The following is a 14,126-nucleotide window of genomic DNA, read 5'->3' as shown; positions in this document are numbered from 1 at the left end:
TCTACCGTACAGAGAACCCAGTGATCCGAAGTTATTTTGGACCAAGCACAGTGGATGTGGGACAGACGATTCAAGAAAGATGGGGACGGATCTGGAATTGTGACTGGTGCGCTGCCCTTGGGTGCACCTTCGAAAGGCCTGCTTTGAACCCGATGATGGTTTAGTCGGGCCCTGGCCCTGCCCAGGCTGGAGGGTTTGAAGGCTTGCGTCTGTCATTCCTGCCCCATCTCCTATAAAAGCCCTGCCTCGGCCGACAAGGATAGGAGCGCTGCTATTGCTGCTGAGGCTTGAAATGTTTACATTGGGTTTTCATAGAGTCTAGGACTGGAAGGGACCTCGAGAGGTCATCGAGTCCAGTCCCCTGCCCTCATGGCAGGACCAAATACTGTCTACACTATCCCTGATAGACATTTATCTAACCTACTCTTAAATATCTCCAGAGATGGCGATTCCACAACCTCCCGAGGCAATTTATTCCAGTGTTTAACCATCCTGACAGTTAGGACCTTTTTCCTAATGTCCAACCTAAACCTCCCTTGCTGCAGTTTAAGCCCATTGCTTCTTGTTCTATCCTTAGAGGATAGGGTGAACTAGTTTTCTCCCTCCTCCTTATGACACCCTTTTAGATACCTGAAAACTGCTATCATGTCCCCTCTCAGTCTTCTCTTTTCCAAACTAAACAAACCCAATTCTTTCAGCCTTCGTTCATAGGTCATGTTTTCAAGACCTTTCATCATTCTTGTTGCTCTTCTCTGGCCCATCTCCAATTTCTCCACATCTTTCTTGAAATGCGGTGCCCAGAACTGGACACAATACTCCAGCTCAGGCCTAACCAGCGCAGAGTAGAGCAGAAGAATGACTTCTCGTGTCTTGCTCACAACACACCTGTTAATGCATCCCAGAATCATGTTTGCTTTTTTTGCAATAGCATCACACTGTTGACTCATATTTAGCTTGTGGTCCACTATAACCCCTAGATCCCTTTCTGCCATACTCCTTCCTAGACAGTCTCTTCCCATTCTATATGTGTGAAACTGATTGTTCCTTCCTAAGTGGAGCACTTTGCATTTGTCTTTGTTAAACTTCATCCTGTTTACCTCAGACCATTTCTCCAATTTGTCCAGATCATTTTGAATTATGAACCCATCCTCCAAAGCAGTTGCAATCCCTCCCAGTTTGGTATCATCTGCAAACTTAATAAGCGTACTTTCTATGCCAATATCTAAGTCATTGATGAAGATCTTGAACAGAGCTGGACCCAAAACAGACGCCTGCGGAACCCCACTTGTTATACCTTTCCAGCAGGATTGGGAACCATTAATAACTACTCTCTGAGTACGGTTATCCAGCCAGTTATGCACCCACCTTATAGTAGCTCCATCTAAATTGTATTTGTCTAGTTTATCGATAAGAATATCATGCGAGATCGTATCAAATGCCTTACTAAAGTCTAGGTATACCACATCCACCGCTTCTCCCTTATCCACAAGACTCGTTATCCTATCAAAGAAAGCTATCAGATTGGTTTGACACGATTTGTTCTTTACAAATCCATGCTGGCTATTCCCTATCACCTTACCACTTTCCAAGTGTTTGCAGATGATTTCCTTAATTACTTGCTCCATTATCTTCCCTGGCACAGAAGTTAAACTAACTGGTCTGTTGTTTCCTGGGTTGTTTTTATTTCTCTTTTTATAGATGGGCAGTATGTTTGCCCTTTTCCAGTCTTCTGGAATCTCTCCCGTCTCCCATGATTTTCCAAAGATAATAGCTAGAGACTCAGATACCTCCTCTATTAGCTCCTTGAGTATTCTAGGATGCATTTCATCAGGCCCTGGTGACTTGCAGGCATCTAACTTTTCTAAGTGATTTTTAACTTGTTCTTTAAGTGAGGTCACCTATGATAAAGTCCACAAGAGAAAGAAAATATGGTCCTAAAGACGGTCTTTACAGGCTTGTCTTGATCACCTCCATCATCTCCTCTGTGTTTGGATGCGTCTATTGCCCCTGGAGGATTGATGCCAATGTTTGCTGCAACACATGCACTGTAAATTTCATTCCATTTTTCATGCAATTGTTCAGTGAGAAGACCCTCGATGTTGTCTCTTTCAACATCAAGTGTAGTGTCTCAGTGCTGAAGGACCAGATTCTTTTCACTGATGGGGATTAGAATTTTCAGCCACACTGAGGCAAACAGAACACTTAATTTTTGACATGTATTTTACTAGTCCAGCAATATCATTTCTGCTTTTAGCAGTCAGGCTCAATTCAGACAACTCATTCTATGCCACTTGTAAGCCTTTTAGGTTCTTGGCAAAAGAATGCACACAATCAATACATGCAGTCCTCTGTGTACTACACATTGAATGGAGTTGATCAGGAACATTGCCGGGGTGTGCATACCCAAGGATTTCATGGTAGTCCTGGAGTCCTTTAGGACTATGCAACCAAGAGTCAGTCTGCTCCACAAGCAGAACTGCCCCATCAAAAGGCAGGTCCTGCCTGGTCTGCTGAACCTCGGGTGCGAGTTCCGAGGCCTGCAGCCATGAGCTACACCTCATGGCGATACCGGAGGACAAGTTGCGTGCCACTGAATCCGCAGCATTCAGTGAGGCCTGTGCCACTGCCTTGCCCTCCTCCACTATCACTCCACACTCCTCCCGGGACTCTGTTGGCTCCAGCTCCTTAAACTTGAGCATCGAGTTTCAGGAGTTAAAGCTGTATCTACTCAGAATTGCCTGCTGGTTGGCAATACTGAGTTGCAACCCCCGCCCCGTGGAATACACTTTGTGCTCAAATAAATCTGGGCGCTTGGCGTCCTTGGACTTAGTTGCTGGGGCTTGTTGTCCCTGCCTCTCCTTTTCATTTACTGCAGCCACCACCAACGAGCAAGGCTGCAGGTGTGTCAAGAGGTATTCGTACCCCTTAGATAGGATGAAATATTTCCTCTCCACACCCTTCGCGGTGGGAGGGATGGAGGCCGGGGTCTGCCAAATGGTCTTAGCATTGGCCTATATAGTCTTGATGAGGCGTAGAGCCACCCTCGACGGGCCTTCTGGGGCCAGGATGTCAACCCTGAGGTCCTCCGACTCCACCACCTCCTCGGTCTGCAGACCCATATTTCACACACCCTGCAAAGGAGGTCCTGGTGGGCAAGGCTGTCTATGGGGGGCGGTCCAGATATGGACATGCCTGAAACCCTAACCCTCTTAGTCTCCATGGGCCTCCTGTCCCGCCTCTCTGCTGGGGCCAACCATACCTGGCTCAGGAACTGGGGTTGGTTCCAGGGGAAGTAGTGTGACCAGTACCTCCTCAGCACCCCTAGGGGTGGGGCAACTGGCTGATGCCTTCGGCACCCATGGTTCAGAGGCTGCCGAATGCAAACGTTTGGACTGGGCGCCCTGGGCCTGGTGGTACACCCACGGGGTCCAAAATGGCCACTGCGCTAGTCCCTGCCACTGCGCAGGCCATGGTCCTGCCCCCACCTCAGGCTTCCATGGCCTGACCAATGCTGGCCCCGCTCTGAGTATCTAGACCCTGTCTCCGAGTCTGAAGACAGGGACTGGGACCACGATGGACAGGGTGGTGCCGAGCAGAGCTGGACTGGGGGGCTGGAGAGTGGTGTAGTGGGGCTGGGGAGCAGTGCTGCAATCTGGACTGGTACCAAGATCGGTGTTTGTGCGGGGACACTGACTGGGATGACTGCTGCCGGGAGTGGGACCTGCTGCGCAACGGGGATCGGTGTGAAGATCGCCATCACGAGCGCTGGCGCAACCTGGAGCGGTACCGTGAGTGGCGCCTAGACTCCAAGCGGCGCCAAGATCCACTGACAGTGCTGAGGGACGAAGCATTGCCGGTTTGCCTTGAGACAGTGCTACACGTTGTGGTACTGGAGGTTTGGCTTGAAGGACCAGGGATCGCGGTGCCCTCATGGCGATGAGGTCCCTTGCGGCCTCAAAGGTGTCCAGGTGGATAGCAATTCCACCTCCTCAATGACCTGGCTCAGGGAGTCCAACGGCATCGGACTCGACAGTCCCCCTTGTGGGGCTGAAGTTGACGGTGCTGGCTCCAAAGTCTTTGGCCCTGGGTGCTCCTCTCTGGGACATGCCCCATTGGCTGGCTCCAAAGGGGTGGGCCTCTGAATCGGAGATCCACTCCTCCCCTGCTTCCGCTGCGTTGGGGAATGGGACTGGTGCCGGGTCGATCCCGCTGGTTTCGGTGCCGGTGCTGCGGGTCTCTCCCAGAGTCCTTCCGCATTGCTGCTTTTATCACTGGTGCTGGGTGCTGTGCACTGATGAGCTCAGTGCCCGGTCTTGCCGCACCGATGTAGGTTGCAGTCTAAGTGCCACCTCCATGAGAAGCTGCTTGAGGCGAAAGTCTCGCTCTTTTTTTTTTTTTTCTGGGGCGAAACCCTTTTAAATCCTGCACTTCTCTGCTTGGTGTGCTTCCCTCAAAAACTTTAAGAAAGCGTTGTGGGGGGTCGCCCGTTGGCATGGGCTTCTTGCAGGACTTGCAGGGCTTAAACCCTTGGGAATTACGCAGACCCCAAGTCCCAACGGGGAACGCGATCAGGGTGAAGGGGAAGACCCCCCACTCCCAACGGCTATCTGCTGTAACAACCAAAACCACTAAAGCTAAATATAACGAGGCTAGGAAAAACGAGGAGAGCTTGCTAAGCAAGTCACTGCAGTTACAACAACCATCACTGGTAGTAAGAAGGAACTGAGGAAGTGCTGGGTTTGCAAGGTCATATATTAAGCGCCATGAAGGCACCACTCCAGGGGGCTCTATAGCCGACCCGATGGGTGCTGCTATGGGAAAAACTTTCCAACGACTGTGCACACGGTGCACTCACATATAATTGAAATCAATATGAGCAATCATTTGAAGAAGAATGTTAGTTCAGTTTGGAAAATGTCTAAAGGAATTTAGATATCACATTTTAATTTCTTAGGGTAGGTCTACACTTACCCGGTAGTTTGGCGGCGAACGATCGAACTTCTGGGTTCGACTTATCGCATCTTGTCTGGACGCGATAAGTCGAACCCGGAAGTGCTCGCCGTCAACTGCGGTACTCCAGCTAGACGAGAGGAGTACCGCGGAGTCGATGGGGGAGCCTGCCTGCCGCGTGTGGACCAAGGTAAGTTCGAACTAAGGTCCTTCGAACTTCAGCTACGTTATTCACGTAGCTGAAGTTGCGTACCTTAGTTCGAATTAGGGGGTTAGTGTAGACCTGGCCTTAGACTAAAACCTTTGAATTATAGTGGCAAAAATTTTGTATTTTATAAACACATTCATACTGTTATGGCAAAATACAGGAGACCAACAAGACTATTTCGACTCTGATTCACCCTTAAACAGTCAGAGTCCAATTTTCAAAGATAATTGTTATAGCATAGCACTCATAATTGCATATTTTAAAAAATTATTGGTGAAACTTTACACGATTTTTTATTGTAAACCTTTGAGATTATATTCACTCTCAACTTCCATGGTCTTCAATGAAAGATGAGGGTTCTCAGCACCTTACAAAACATGCTCAATTCCTGACAGGATCAAAGTTTATATGAGCAAGAAAAATAAAACTTACTTTCCTAAGTTCTCAATATGTCCCAGGCAGGTTGAAAAACAGTAATTGTATGCTATCACAATAGAAGGATATAATGACTGGAAATCTAGTACAAGAACAGTGTTACTGTAGAAGCGGGACTCTGGCTCCATTATTAAGGGAATACACTGCGGGGCTTTCATTTGAGCTCGCTGCTGGACACTAGGTGTCACAGGGATGTAATTCATTGGTTTAGCAATACGCAGCATCATTGACTCCACACGATACTGCAAAACAAAATGTAATATACAATTATAATTAATATTTCTAAAGTGCAATATGCATGCTAAGTATTATAGCCATATGAATATGCATTTGGGCTGCGCTGCCCTTAAACCAGAGATAGCAAGTTTTGCAAAAGAATATAGTCACACTAATTTTTATTTTTAATGTACACCTTTCTAACATATGTGCCGGAATTTTTTTTGTGTTTCTATGCCTTTTAGGGATAAGTACTGAAACACTGCACTTTTGATGTACATCTACTAGCTGCAAAATGAATGCTCAAACCAATACATGACATACATGTGGTTATGACCACTTCCAGTGTGCAAGTTCTTACCAAGGCTGTATTTTTGTTAGGTTCAAAGACTGTTGTGCAAAAACAACAAAGAGAACATACAATTCTTAACTTGTCATTTTCAACAGAAAATTGTGCAAGAACCTTATTCCATAATGACCAAGAAAATTTAAATGTATTAATGTGATCTGTATCATGTTAATAATTGTATTCCACAAAACAACTTTTACTGTTAGACTTAATAATAAATACTCAGCTTTTATGTAGCACTTTATAATGCAAGGTAAGTGTAATTCAGTCTGCTTTACACACACAGAAACAGGCATGGAGCAGTGGTCTCCAAAGTGGGGTGCACGCACCCCAGCAGGTACGCAAGAGGATCCTTGGGGGTGCACGGCAGGAGAAGCGCTTTTTTTTTCCGTTGTCAGGCGGGAGTCCGAATGGCTTATTTATCTATTTATTTATTTATTTTTGCTTTGGCAAAAATGGGCAGGGGGTACGTGCTCAAAAATTTTTTACTGATAGGGGTGCGGGATCAAAAAAGTTTGGAGACAACTGGCATAGAGAAATGATTTGCCCAAATTCGCTCCTCAGGGTCAGTGGTAGAGCCAGGAATAGAACCCAAGTCAACCTTCTGACTCGCAGGCCCATTCCTATCCATTGGATCACACTGCCTCCTTTATGCTGCTTGGGGAGCATAGGCAAGATAATAAAGCATGGCAAAGTTGAGTACTTCTACCTTGCCCAAACTAATATGACAACACCACCAGCAGTATGAGATTTATGGACAGGTGTAGGCACTAAGATTTTAAAAAAGAACCTCAGAATTCTCTCTCTATAAAAATGCTCTGAGATCCTTTGAAAGAGTCTATAAAAGTGCAAAGTACTATAATTTTAAGATTTGGATTTATTTAGGAAATGAAGGTTACTTACTTGTAACCAGAGTTCTTCAAGACGGCTCTGCACAGTCACGTTTATAGATATCGTAATGCCTACTGGTGCACTTAAAAACTGAGGGATTATCTAATTCGTCTTTGAAAGTTTATTTGGCAGCTATCTCAGTTTACCATATTTTGGTTACCTTTGAGACTAACAGAAGTACTGGGAGCATAAGCTTTCGTGGGTAAGAACCTCACTTCTTCTTACCCACGAAAGCTTATGCTCCCAGTACTTCTGTTAATCTCAAAGGTGCCACAGGACCCTCTGTTGCTTTTTACAGATTCAGACTAACACGGCTACCCCTCTGATACTTGACATATTTTGGTTGAATGTAGATTGCCATTAGTGCTTGATTTGGTTAAGAAATTTATGAAATAATTATGTAATATGCATGCCCTTTTGAGCAATCCTGTCCCTCCTTGGGTTGTTAATTTGGCCTAGTGTGTACTTGTGAAATCATCTTCTGAATCCTTAGCTGAGTGTTGTTTGTATTATTTGTCTATTACGACAGCATTCATTATTGCAATGACATCAGCCAGAAGGGTGAGTGAATTAAATGTCTTGATGGCTGAGCCACCTTTTATTTATAGGCAACCATTGATCCACTGGGTCATGGTGTACATGTAAAAGTCTAGTCTTTTATGTCTTTTCATGAAGATAAGGTGGTTCTGAGGCCTGATCCCATGTTTTTGCCAAGAGAGTTTTCTGAATTTCACATCAATCAGACAATTAATTTGCTGGTATTTTCCCAAAACTGCATACTAAGAAAGGGGAATCTGTTTTACATACTTTGGATTCAAAAAGAGCCCTTGCACATTATTTAAATAGAACTAAAGTTTTTGAAATATCATTTAAATTATTCATGATTTATGCTAACAATCATATGAGTTATTCTGTCTCCTGCAGATTATTTCTAGGTAGATTAAACAATGTCCTGTTAATGTCATACATTAGCAGGTATTCCTGCACCTATGCCAGTATGCTCTCATTCCACCAGAGCAGTGTCTTTTGCTTGCCTTAAGCAAGTCCCTGTTACTGAAATTTGTAGGGTTGCAACCTGCAGTTCTGTATACACTTTTACTAAACATACTTTCGATATGGCTTCTAGGGCTGATGATAATTTGGTATAGGGATGCTTCAGTCTCTATTCAGTTAGGAGTCTGTTCCCTCCTCCGTGTTATTTCCAGCACTGCTTATCAAACTACTCATAAATGGTAGTACTATGCTTAGCCACTGAAAGAAGAAATGATGGTTACTTTGTAACTGGAGTTCTTCAAGATGGCTCTGCAAATTCACACTTCCCACCCACCTTCCCCTCTGTCTCAGAGTCCCTTTGTTCTGTGCCTCTGGGTTGGTAGCAGAAGAAACAGATGGTAGAGAGCTCTGTGCCCCCTTATATAGCCTCTTCCTCAAAATGTTCAGAGATGCTGAGGGGACAGGGAGGAGGAAGCAGTGAGCACTCAGAACACACTGCTTAGAGATGTGAAAATATGAAAACCCTTCAGAGGGTATCTGATATAATTTGTTTGCCTTCTTGGAAATAAGCTTGCAAGAGACAAGAATGGACCACACAGTCTTAACAGGCTGCAGCAGACAATCGTGGTTTGGTAATGACACCCTACTCTTGGAGGAAGCCCCAAGAAAACACCAGATAGGAGTTTCCTCCCTAGTTACTGAAGGTAAGTTCAACGTGGACATCATGTGATCCATGAGGTCATGAAACTATAGAGCAGGGATCGGCAACCTTTGGCACATGGCCCGCCAGGGAAATCCGCTGGTGGGCCGGGCCAGTTTATTTACCTGCAGCGTTCGCAGGTTCGGCCAATTGCAGCTCTCACTGCCATTCCAGGCCAATGGGGGCTGTGGGAAGTGGCGTGGGCCAAGGGATGTACATCATCCTTTTCTTCAGTTCAGCCATAATCCAAAACCAAGCTACTAACTAACCTATCTATACTTATCTCAAACTATACTAAACAATTAACAAGACACTAAGAATGGAGAAATGGCACCCAATCCAAATGGATCGGTTCACTTGCATCTTTGGCATGTGGTTGGAAGGAACTGAGATGGCAGAGGGCTCTGCACCTCCTTATATAATCTTGATCTGAGCATGTTTGGAGATGCTGACAGGAGGAGGGGGTGCATGAGCGCTCGAAAAGACTCCGCGTGGAGAAGGTTCTACTGTTAGGCACCACTAGGCAGAATACCCATAAGAGGGATAATGCAGAGCCACTCAAATAATAATAATATATATACATTTATATGGGAAAATAATACATATAGATAATATAGAGAGGCAAAGTTGATTACTTCTACCTGGCCCAAACTGATATAACAATACCACCAGTAGCATTATAAAGAAGATCCTCATGACCCTCTGAGGGTCTTCCACTCCTACAGCACTTTAGAGGGGACCATTGTGGTGAACAACAGCAGCATATCTTGCTGGTCTGCCCATGCTTTTTGGAATAAGACCTTCTCTGCCTCCTAGTCACCCTCCTCAGTGTAATGTCATCAATAGTTAGAATAGCCTAAAGGGGACACAGAGGAGATTACTATCCAGCCCTTACCCTCGTACCCTGGTGACCCCCCCTCACTCTTCATTTCAGCCCCTTCCCTCCCCAGTCAGGAACAGCCTGAAGTGCAAGCCCCAAGTTGGAGAATGCACATTCTGACTTGGCAACAACCTGGATCTATACAAGTATCACCAAGACACAACTTTAATTGCAAATCCTAAACCAGGGAAGACACATATTGAGGCAGCAACAACCCACACCCATACAACTACTGCCAAGACACAGCAATGGCTGCAAGCCACAAACACTGCCCTTAAGCGCACCTAGCTAAGGAGAGCAAGGATCAACATCATCTCCCAAGACTGGGATAAACCTCAGGGGACAGAATTCAGAAATAGCAGATTAATGCAGTGTGCAATAAACTCCCTGTGCAGACAAGCCCTCAGAGTAATGAAATGCCAAAGTTCAAATTGCCTGTGCCAGCTTGACTCTGCCCCAGCACATATACATTACAATACAGTCCTTAATTACATGATTACATAAGATTTTGTTCCTAGATGTCCTCTGCCTCATTCAGCAGCTAGGCTGAAAGGTGTACAGTGGAGATTTCACTGTTCAACATCTGGCCCTCTGCCTCATGTACTACATATTCAACCATTTCACTGATGTTTTCAAGAAACATTTGCTTGACAGTAATAGATTATTGTGTCCTGAACAATTTGTGCACTAAGTAAAATCATGGTTCCTGCAATGTACATCTAACTTAGCTTCTGCAGAGCTCTTCCTCATTAGAATATGTAATTTTGAACATATTTCACACACCTCTGCACATCTAAGGAAGTCCTCTCAACTTTCTTGAGCATGATGAACCATTTTTCTCAACAACTTTTAAAAGAAATGTCACTTTCAGGCTAAGATCAAGCATGGAAAATTTCAGCCCTAAAAGTAACATTAAAGTTATTATAAGCAACAGCAAGAGGTCCTTTAGAATGAATATGTTTGGGCAACTCTAACTGTAGACAACGCTACACAATATGTCTATAAAACAGAATGTTCAATGTGGCCACATTATCGCTGCTTTTGAATTTCCTGACTTTCTTAAATTTAATATTTCAACCACTGTGTTGCACAATGTAATCCTCCATATTTAACAAAAAATAACCGATAAAGTATAAATAAGGCACAAAACAAACTTTGCACACAATATTTTCCATTCAAAAAGTGTCAGGAAAGTTCAAACTTACCTGTGAACCTCTCGTTAGTACATGCAAGAACTGAATTCCAAAAAGCCTTGCCATTTCACTTGTTCTACCAATCAAGTCTAGCTGTTCTAACATTTGGAGATTCCCACGGACACGGCTCATGTAGTGATCAACCATTTTCCATCTGTGAAAGCAAACACCTAGGTTATAAACAGCAGGGAGCCAGGAAGTTTGATCAGGAACAAAGATTGCTGTTCTTTTTACTGAAAAAATGTATACTCTGACCAGGTGTTACAGATGGGAAAATGTGTTTCTTGGTTTCTATGATGAGATAACTGGCTCTGTGGATGAGGGGAAAGCAGTGGATGTGTTATTCCTTGACTTTAGCAAAGCTTTTGATACGGTCTCCCACAGTATTCTTGCCGCCAAGTTAAAGAAGTATGGGCTGGATGAATGGACTGTAAGGTGGATAGAAAGCTGGCTAGATCGTTGGGCTCAACGGGTAGTGATCAATGGCTCCATGTCTAGTTGGCAGCCGGTTTCAAGCGGTGTGACCCAAGGGTCGGTCCTGGGGCCGGTTTTGTTTAATATCTTTATTAATGATCTGGAGGATGGTGTGGACTGCACTCTCAGCAAGTTTGCAGATGACACTAAACTAGGAGGCGTGGTAGATACACTAGAGGATAGGGATCGGATGCAGAGGGACCTAGACAAATTAGAGGATTGGGCCAAAAAAAACCTGATGAGGTTCAACAAGGACAAGTGCAGAGTCCTGCACTTAGGACGGAAGAATCCCATGCACTGCTACAGACTAGGGACCGAATGGCTAGGTAGCAGTTCTGCAGAAAAGGACCTAGGGGTCACAGTGGACGAGAAGCTGGATATGAGTCAACAGTGTGCTCTTGTTGCCAAGAAGGCTAACGGCATTTTGGGCTGTATAAGTAGGGGCATTGCCAGCAGATCAAGGAACGTGATCGTTCCCCTTTATTTGACATTGGTGAGGCCTCATCTGGAATACTGTGTCCAGTTTTGGACCCCACACTACAAGAAGGATGTGGAAAAATTGGAAAGAGTCCAGCGGAGGGCAACAAAAATGATTAGGGGTCTGGAGCACATGACTTATGAGGAGAGGCTGAGGGAACTGGGATTGTTTAGTCTCCAGAAGAGAAGAATGAGGGGGGATTTGATAGCAGCCTTCAACTACCTGAAGGGGGGTTCCAAAGAGGATGGAGCTCGGCTGTTCTCAGTGGTGGCAGATGACAGAACAAGGAGCAATGGTCTCAAGTTGCAGTGGGGGAGGTCCAGGTTGGATATCAGGAAAAACTATTTCACTAGGAGGGTGGTGAAACACTGGAATGCGTTACCTAGGGAGGTGGTGGAGTCTCCTTCCTTGGAGGTTTTTAAGGCCCGGCTTGACAAAGCCCTGGCTGGGATGATTTAGCTGGGAATTGGTCCTGCTTTGAGCAGGGGGTTGGACTAGATGACCTCTTGAGGTCCCTTCTGTGACAGTGTACCTCATAAGGCTTTATGGGGAGGGGGTGCTTATAAATGTATGTATGACATAACTGGAATATGTTTTGTGCTGCCTGTGCCATGTAACATATCTCCGTAAGGGTTATGATCTACTATATCTATTCATCCTATTTGTACATATATATCATTTTCTACTCGAGGTTAAGAATATGGGCTGTATGCTTGCCTGATTTCTAAGTAAGCTTTGTGAGGCATTTGGTCAGCTTCTTTAGGAAGGAATTTGCCAGGTTAAGTACCTGATCAGGAGACACTTAGGGAACAATGCATCTTGGAATGCTCCAATCCACATGAGAAGTCTTCCTGGAGACTTCCTGCAAGATGCCATGTGGACAATGGCGTCGGCCTGCAAAGACTGAGTCATGCAGGGGCATGTGACTTGCCCAGGTGACTCCAAAACTCCATCTTGGAGCTGGGCTTTGCATAGGAGGGAGGTCTCCACCCACAAGAGAGAGTCTACTTAAACCTGTGGGAGACCCCTCCATTTTGTCTTCAGCTGGCTAAAGAAGGAGCCTCTCCACCCCCCCCCTCCCCCCCCAGGATACTTGAAGGAGACTGAAACAAAGGACAGTAACTACAGGGGGTGTGAGTGATTGCTGGACCCAGGCTAAAAGGAGATTAGCCTGTAAAAGGGAGCATTCTGGAACTGGTGAGGAAATTATCTGTATTCAGTTTGATTAGGCATAGATTTGCGCATTTTATTTTATTTTGCTTGGTGACTTACTTTGTTCTGTCTGTTACTACTTTGAACCACTTAAATCCTACTGTCTGTATTTAATAAAATCACTTTTTATTTAGTAATTTACTCAGAGTATGTATTAATACCTGGGGGAGCAAACAACTGTGCATATCTCTCTATCAGTGTTATAGAGGGCGAACAATTTATGAGTTTGCCCTGCATAAGCTTTATGCAGGGTAAAACGGATTTATCTGGGTTTAGACCCCACTGGGAGTTGGGCATCTGAGTGCTAAAGACAAGCACACTACTGTGAGCTGTTTTCAGGTAAACTTGCAGCTTTGGGACAAGTGATTCAGCCCCTGGATCTGTGTCTGGAGCCAAACGGGAGTGTCTGGCTCAGCAAGACAGGGTGCTGGAGTCCTGAGCTGGCAGGGAAAACAGGAGCAGGGGTAGTCTTTGCACATTGGGTGGCAGCTTCCAAGGGGGTTTCTGTGATCCAACCCGTCACACCTTCCAACTCTGATATTCTATGATTCTATGATTCCCATGAGACATATTTATATGATTCTTTCAAAATTGTGACAAAGGCACTCTGACACCCCAGTCAGGTGTTAAAGAGCTATCACAGGCTTAAGCAGCCATTCTCCAGCAACAGGAAGGAGTGAATCAGAAATTTACATTTCATCATAGTGACGGTTTAACCCTCACATCCACAAGAGACTTGTCACCTGCACCCCAGCGAGGGGTAATCCACAAAAGGGGGAGTGTATAAGAATGGAGGACACACAGAACACAAATGGCTTATCTCCTCCTTCATCTCTGCTCATGACATCAATGACTCTCAAAGAACTGAAAGAAGGGGCTGGGGTAGGGGAGTCCCAGACTGAAAGGAGACCCAGCCTGTGAAATTTACTGCAGCGTATGGTGAGAAAAACCCTTGTTTTTTAGTTCATTTAGCTTGTTAAGTTAGGTACTAGCTTGCATTTTACTCTTATTTTCTTTTGTAACACATCCTGACTTTTATGCATCATCACTTGTAATCACTTAAAATCTATCTTTCTGTAATTAATAAACTTATTTTATTATTTTATCTTAACCAGTGTGTTTGGATTTGTGCGTGTGGGAAACTCTG

General features: G+C 45.0%; 1 protein-coding gene across 2 annotated transcripts in view; it reads right to left on the bottom strand.

The window, feature by feature from the left end:
• The window catches only part of REV3L (REV3 like, DNA directed polymerase zeta catalytic subunit), a 235,346-nt gene that overhangs the window by 41,250 nt on the left and 179,970 nt on the right, over positions 1-14,126 (bottom strand). For both annotated transcript variants that reach the window (XM_054022361.1, XM_054022362.1), the window contains 2 exons: positions 10,828-10,969; positions 5,591-5,835 (listed from right to left, as the gene is read on the bottom strand). In XM_054022361.1, the coding sequence (XP_053878336.1) occupies positions 5,591-5,835; positions 10,828-10,969 (387 nt within the window). The remainder of the gene's footprint in view (positions 1-5,590; positions 5,836-10,827; positions 10,970-14,126) is intronic.

Source organism: Malaclemys terrapin, chromosome 3 (genome assembly GCF_027887155.1).
Source record: "Malaclemys terrapin pileata isolate rMalTer1 chromosome 3, rMalTer1.hap1, whole genome shotgun sequence".
In the NCBI taxonomy this organism is placed as follows: Eukaryota; Metazoa; Chordata; order Testudines; family Emydidae; genus Malaclemys; species Malaclemys terrapin.
Note: the sequence above shows the minus strand (reverse complement) of the source record. Positions and strands in the feature narration are given on the sequence as shown.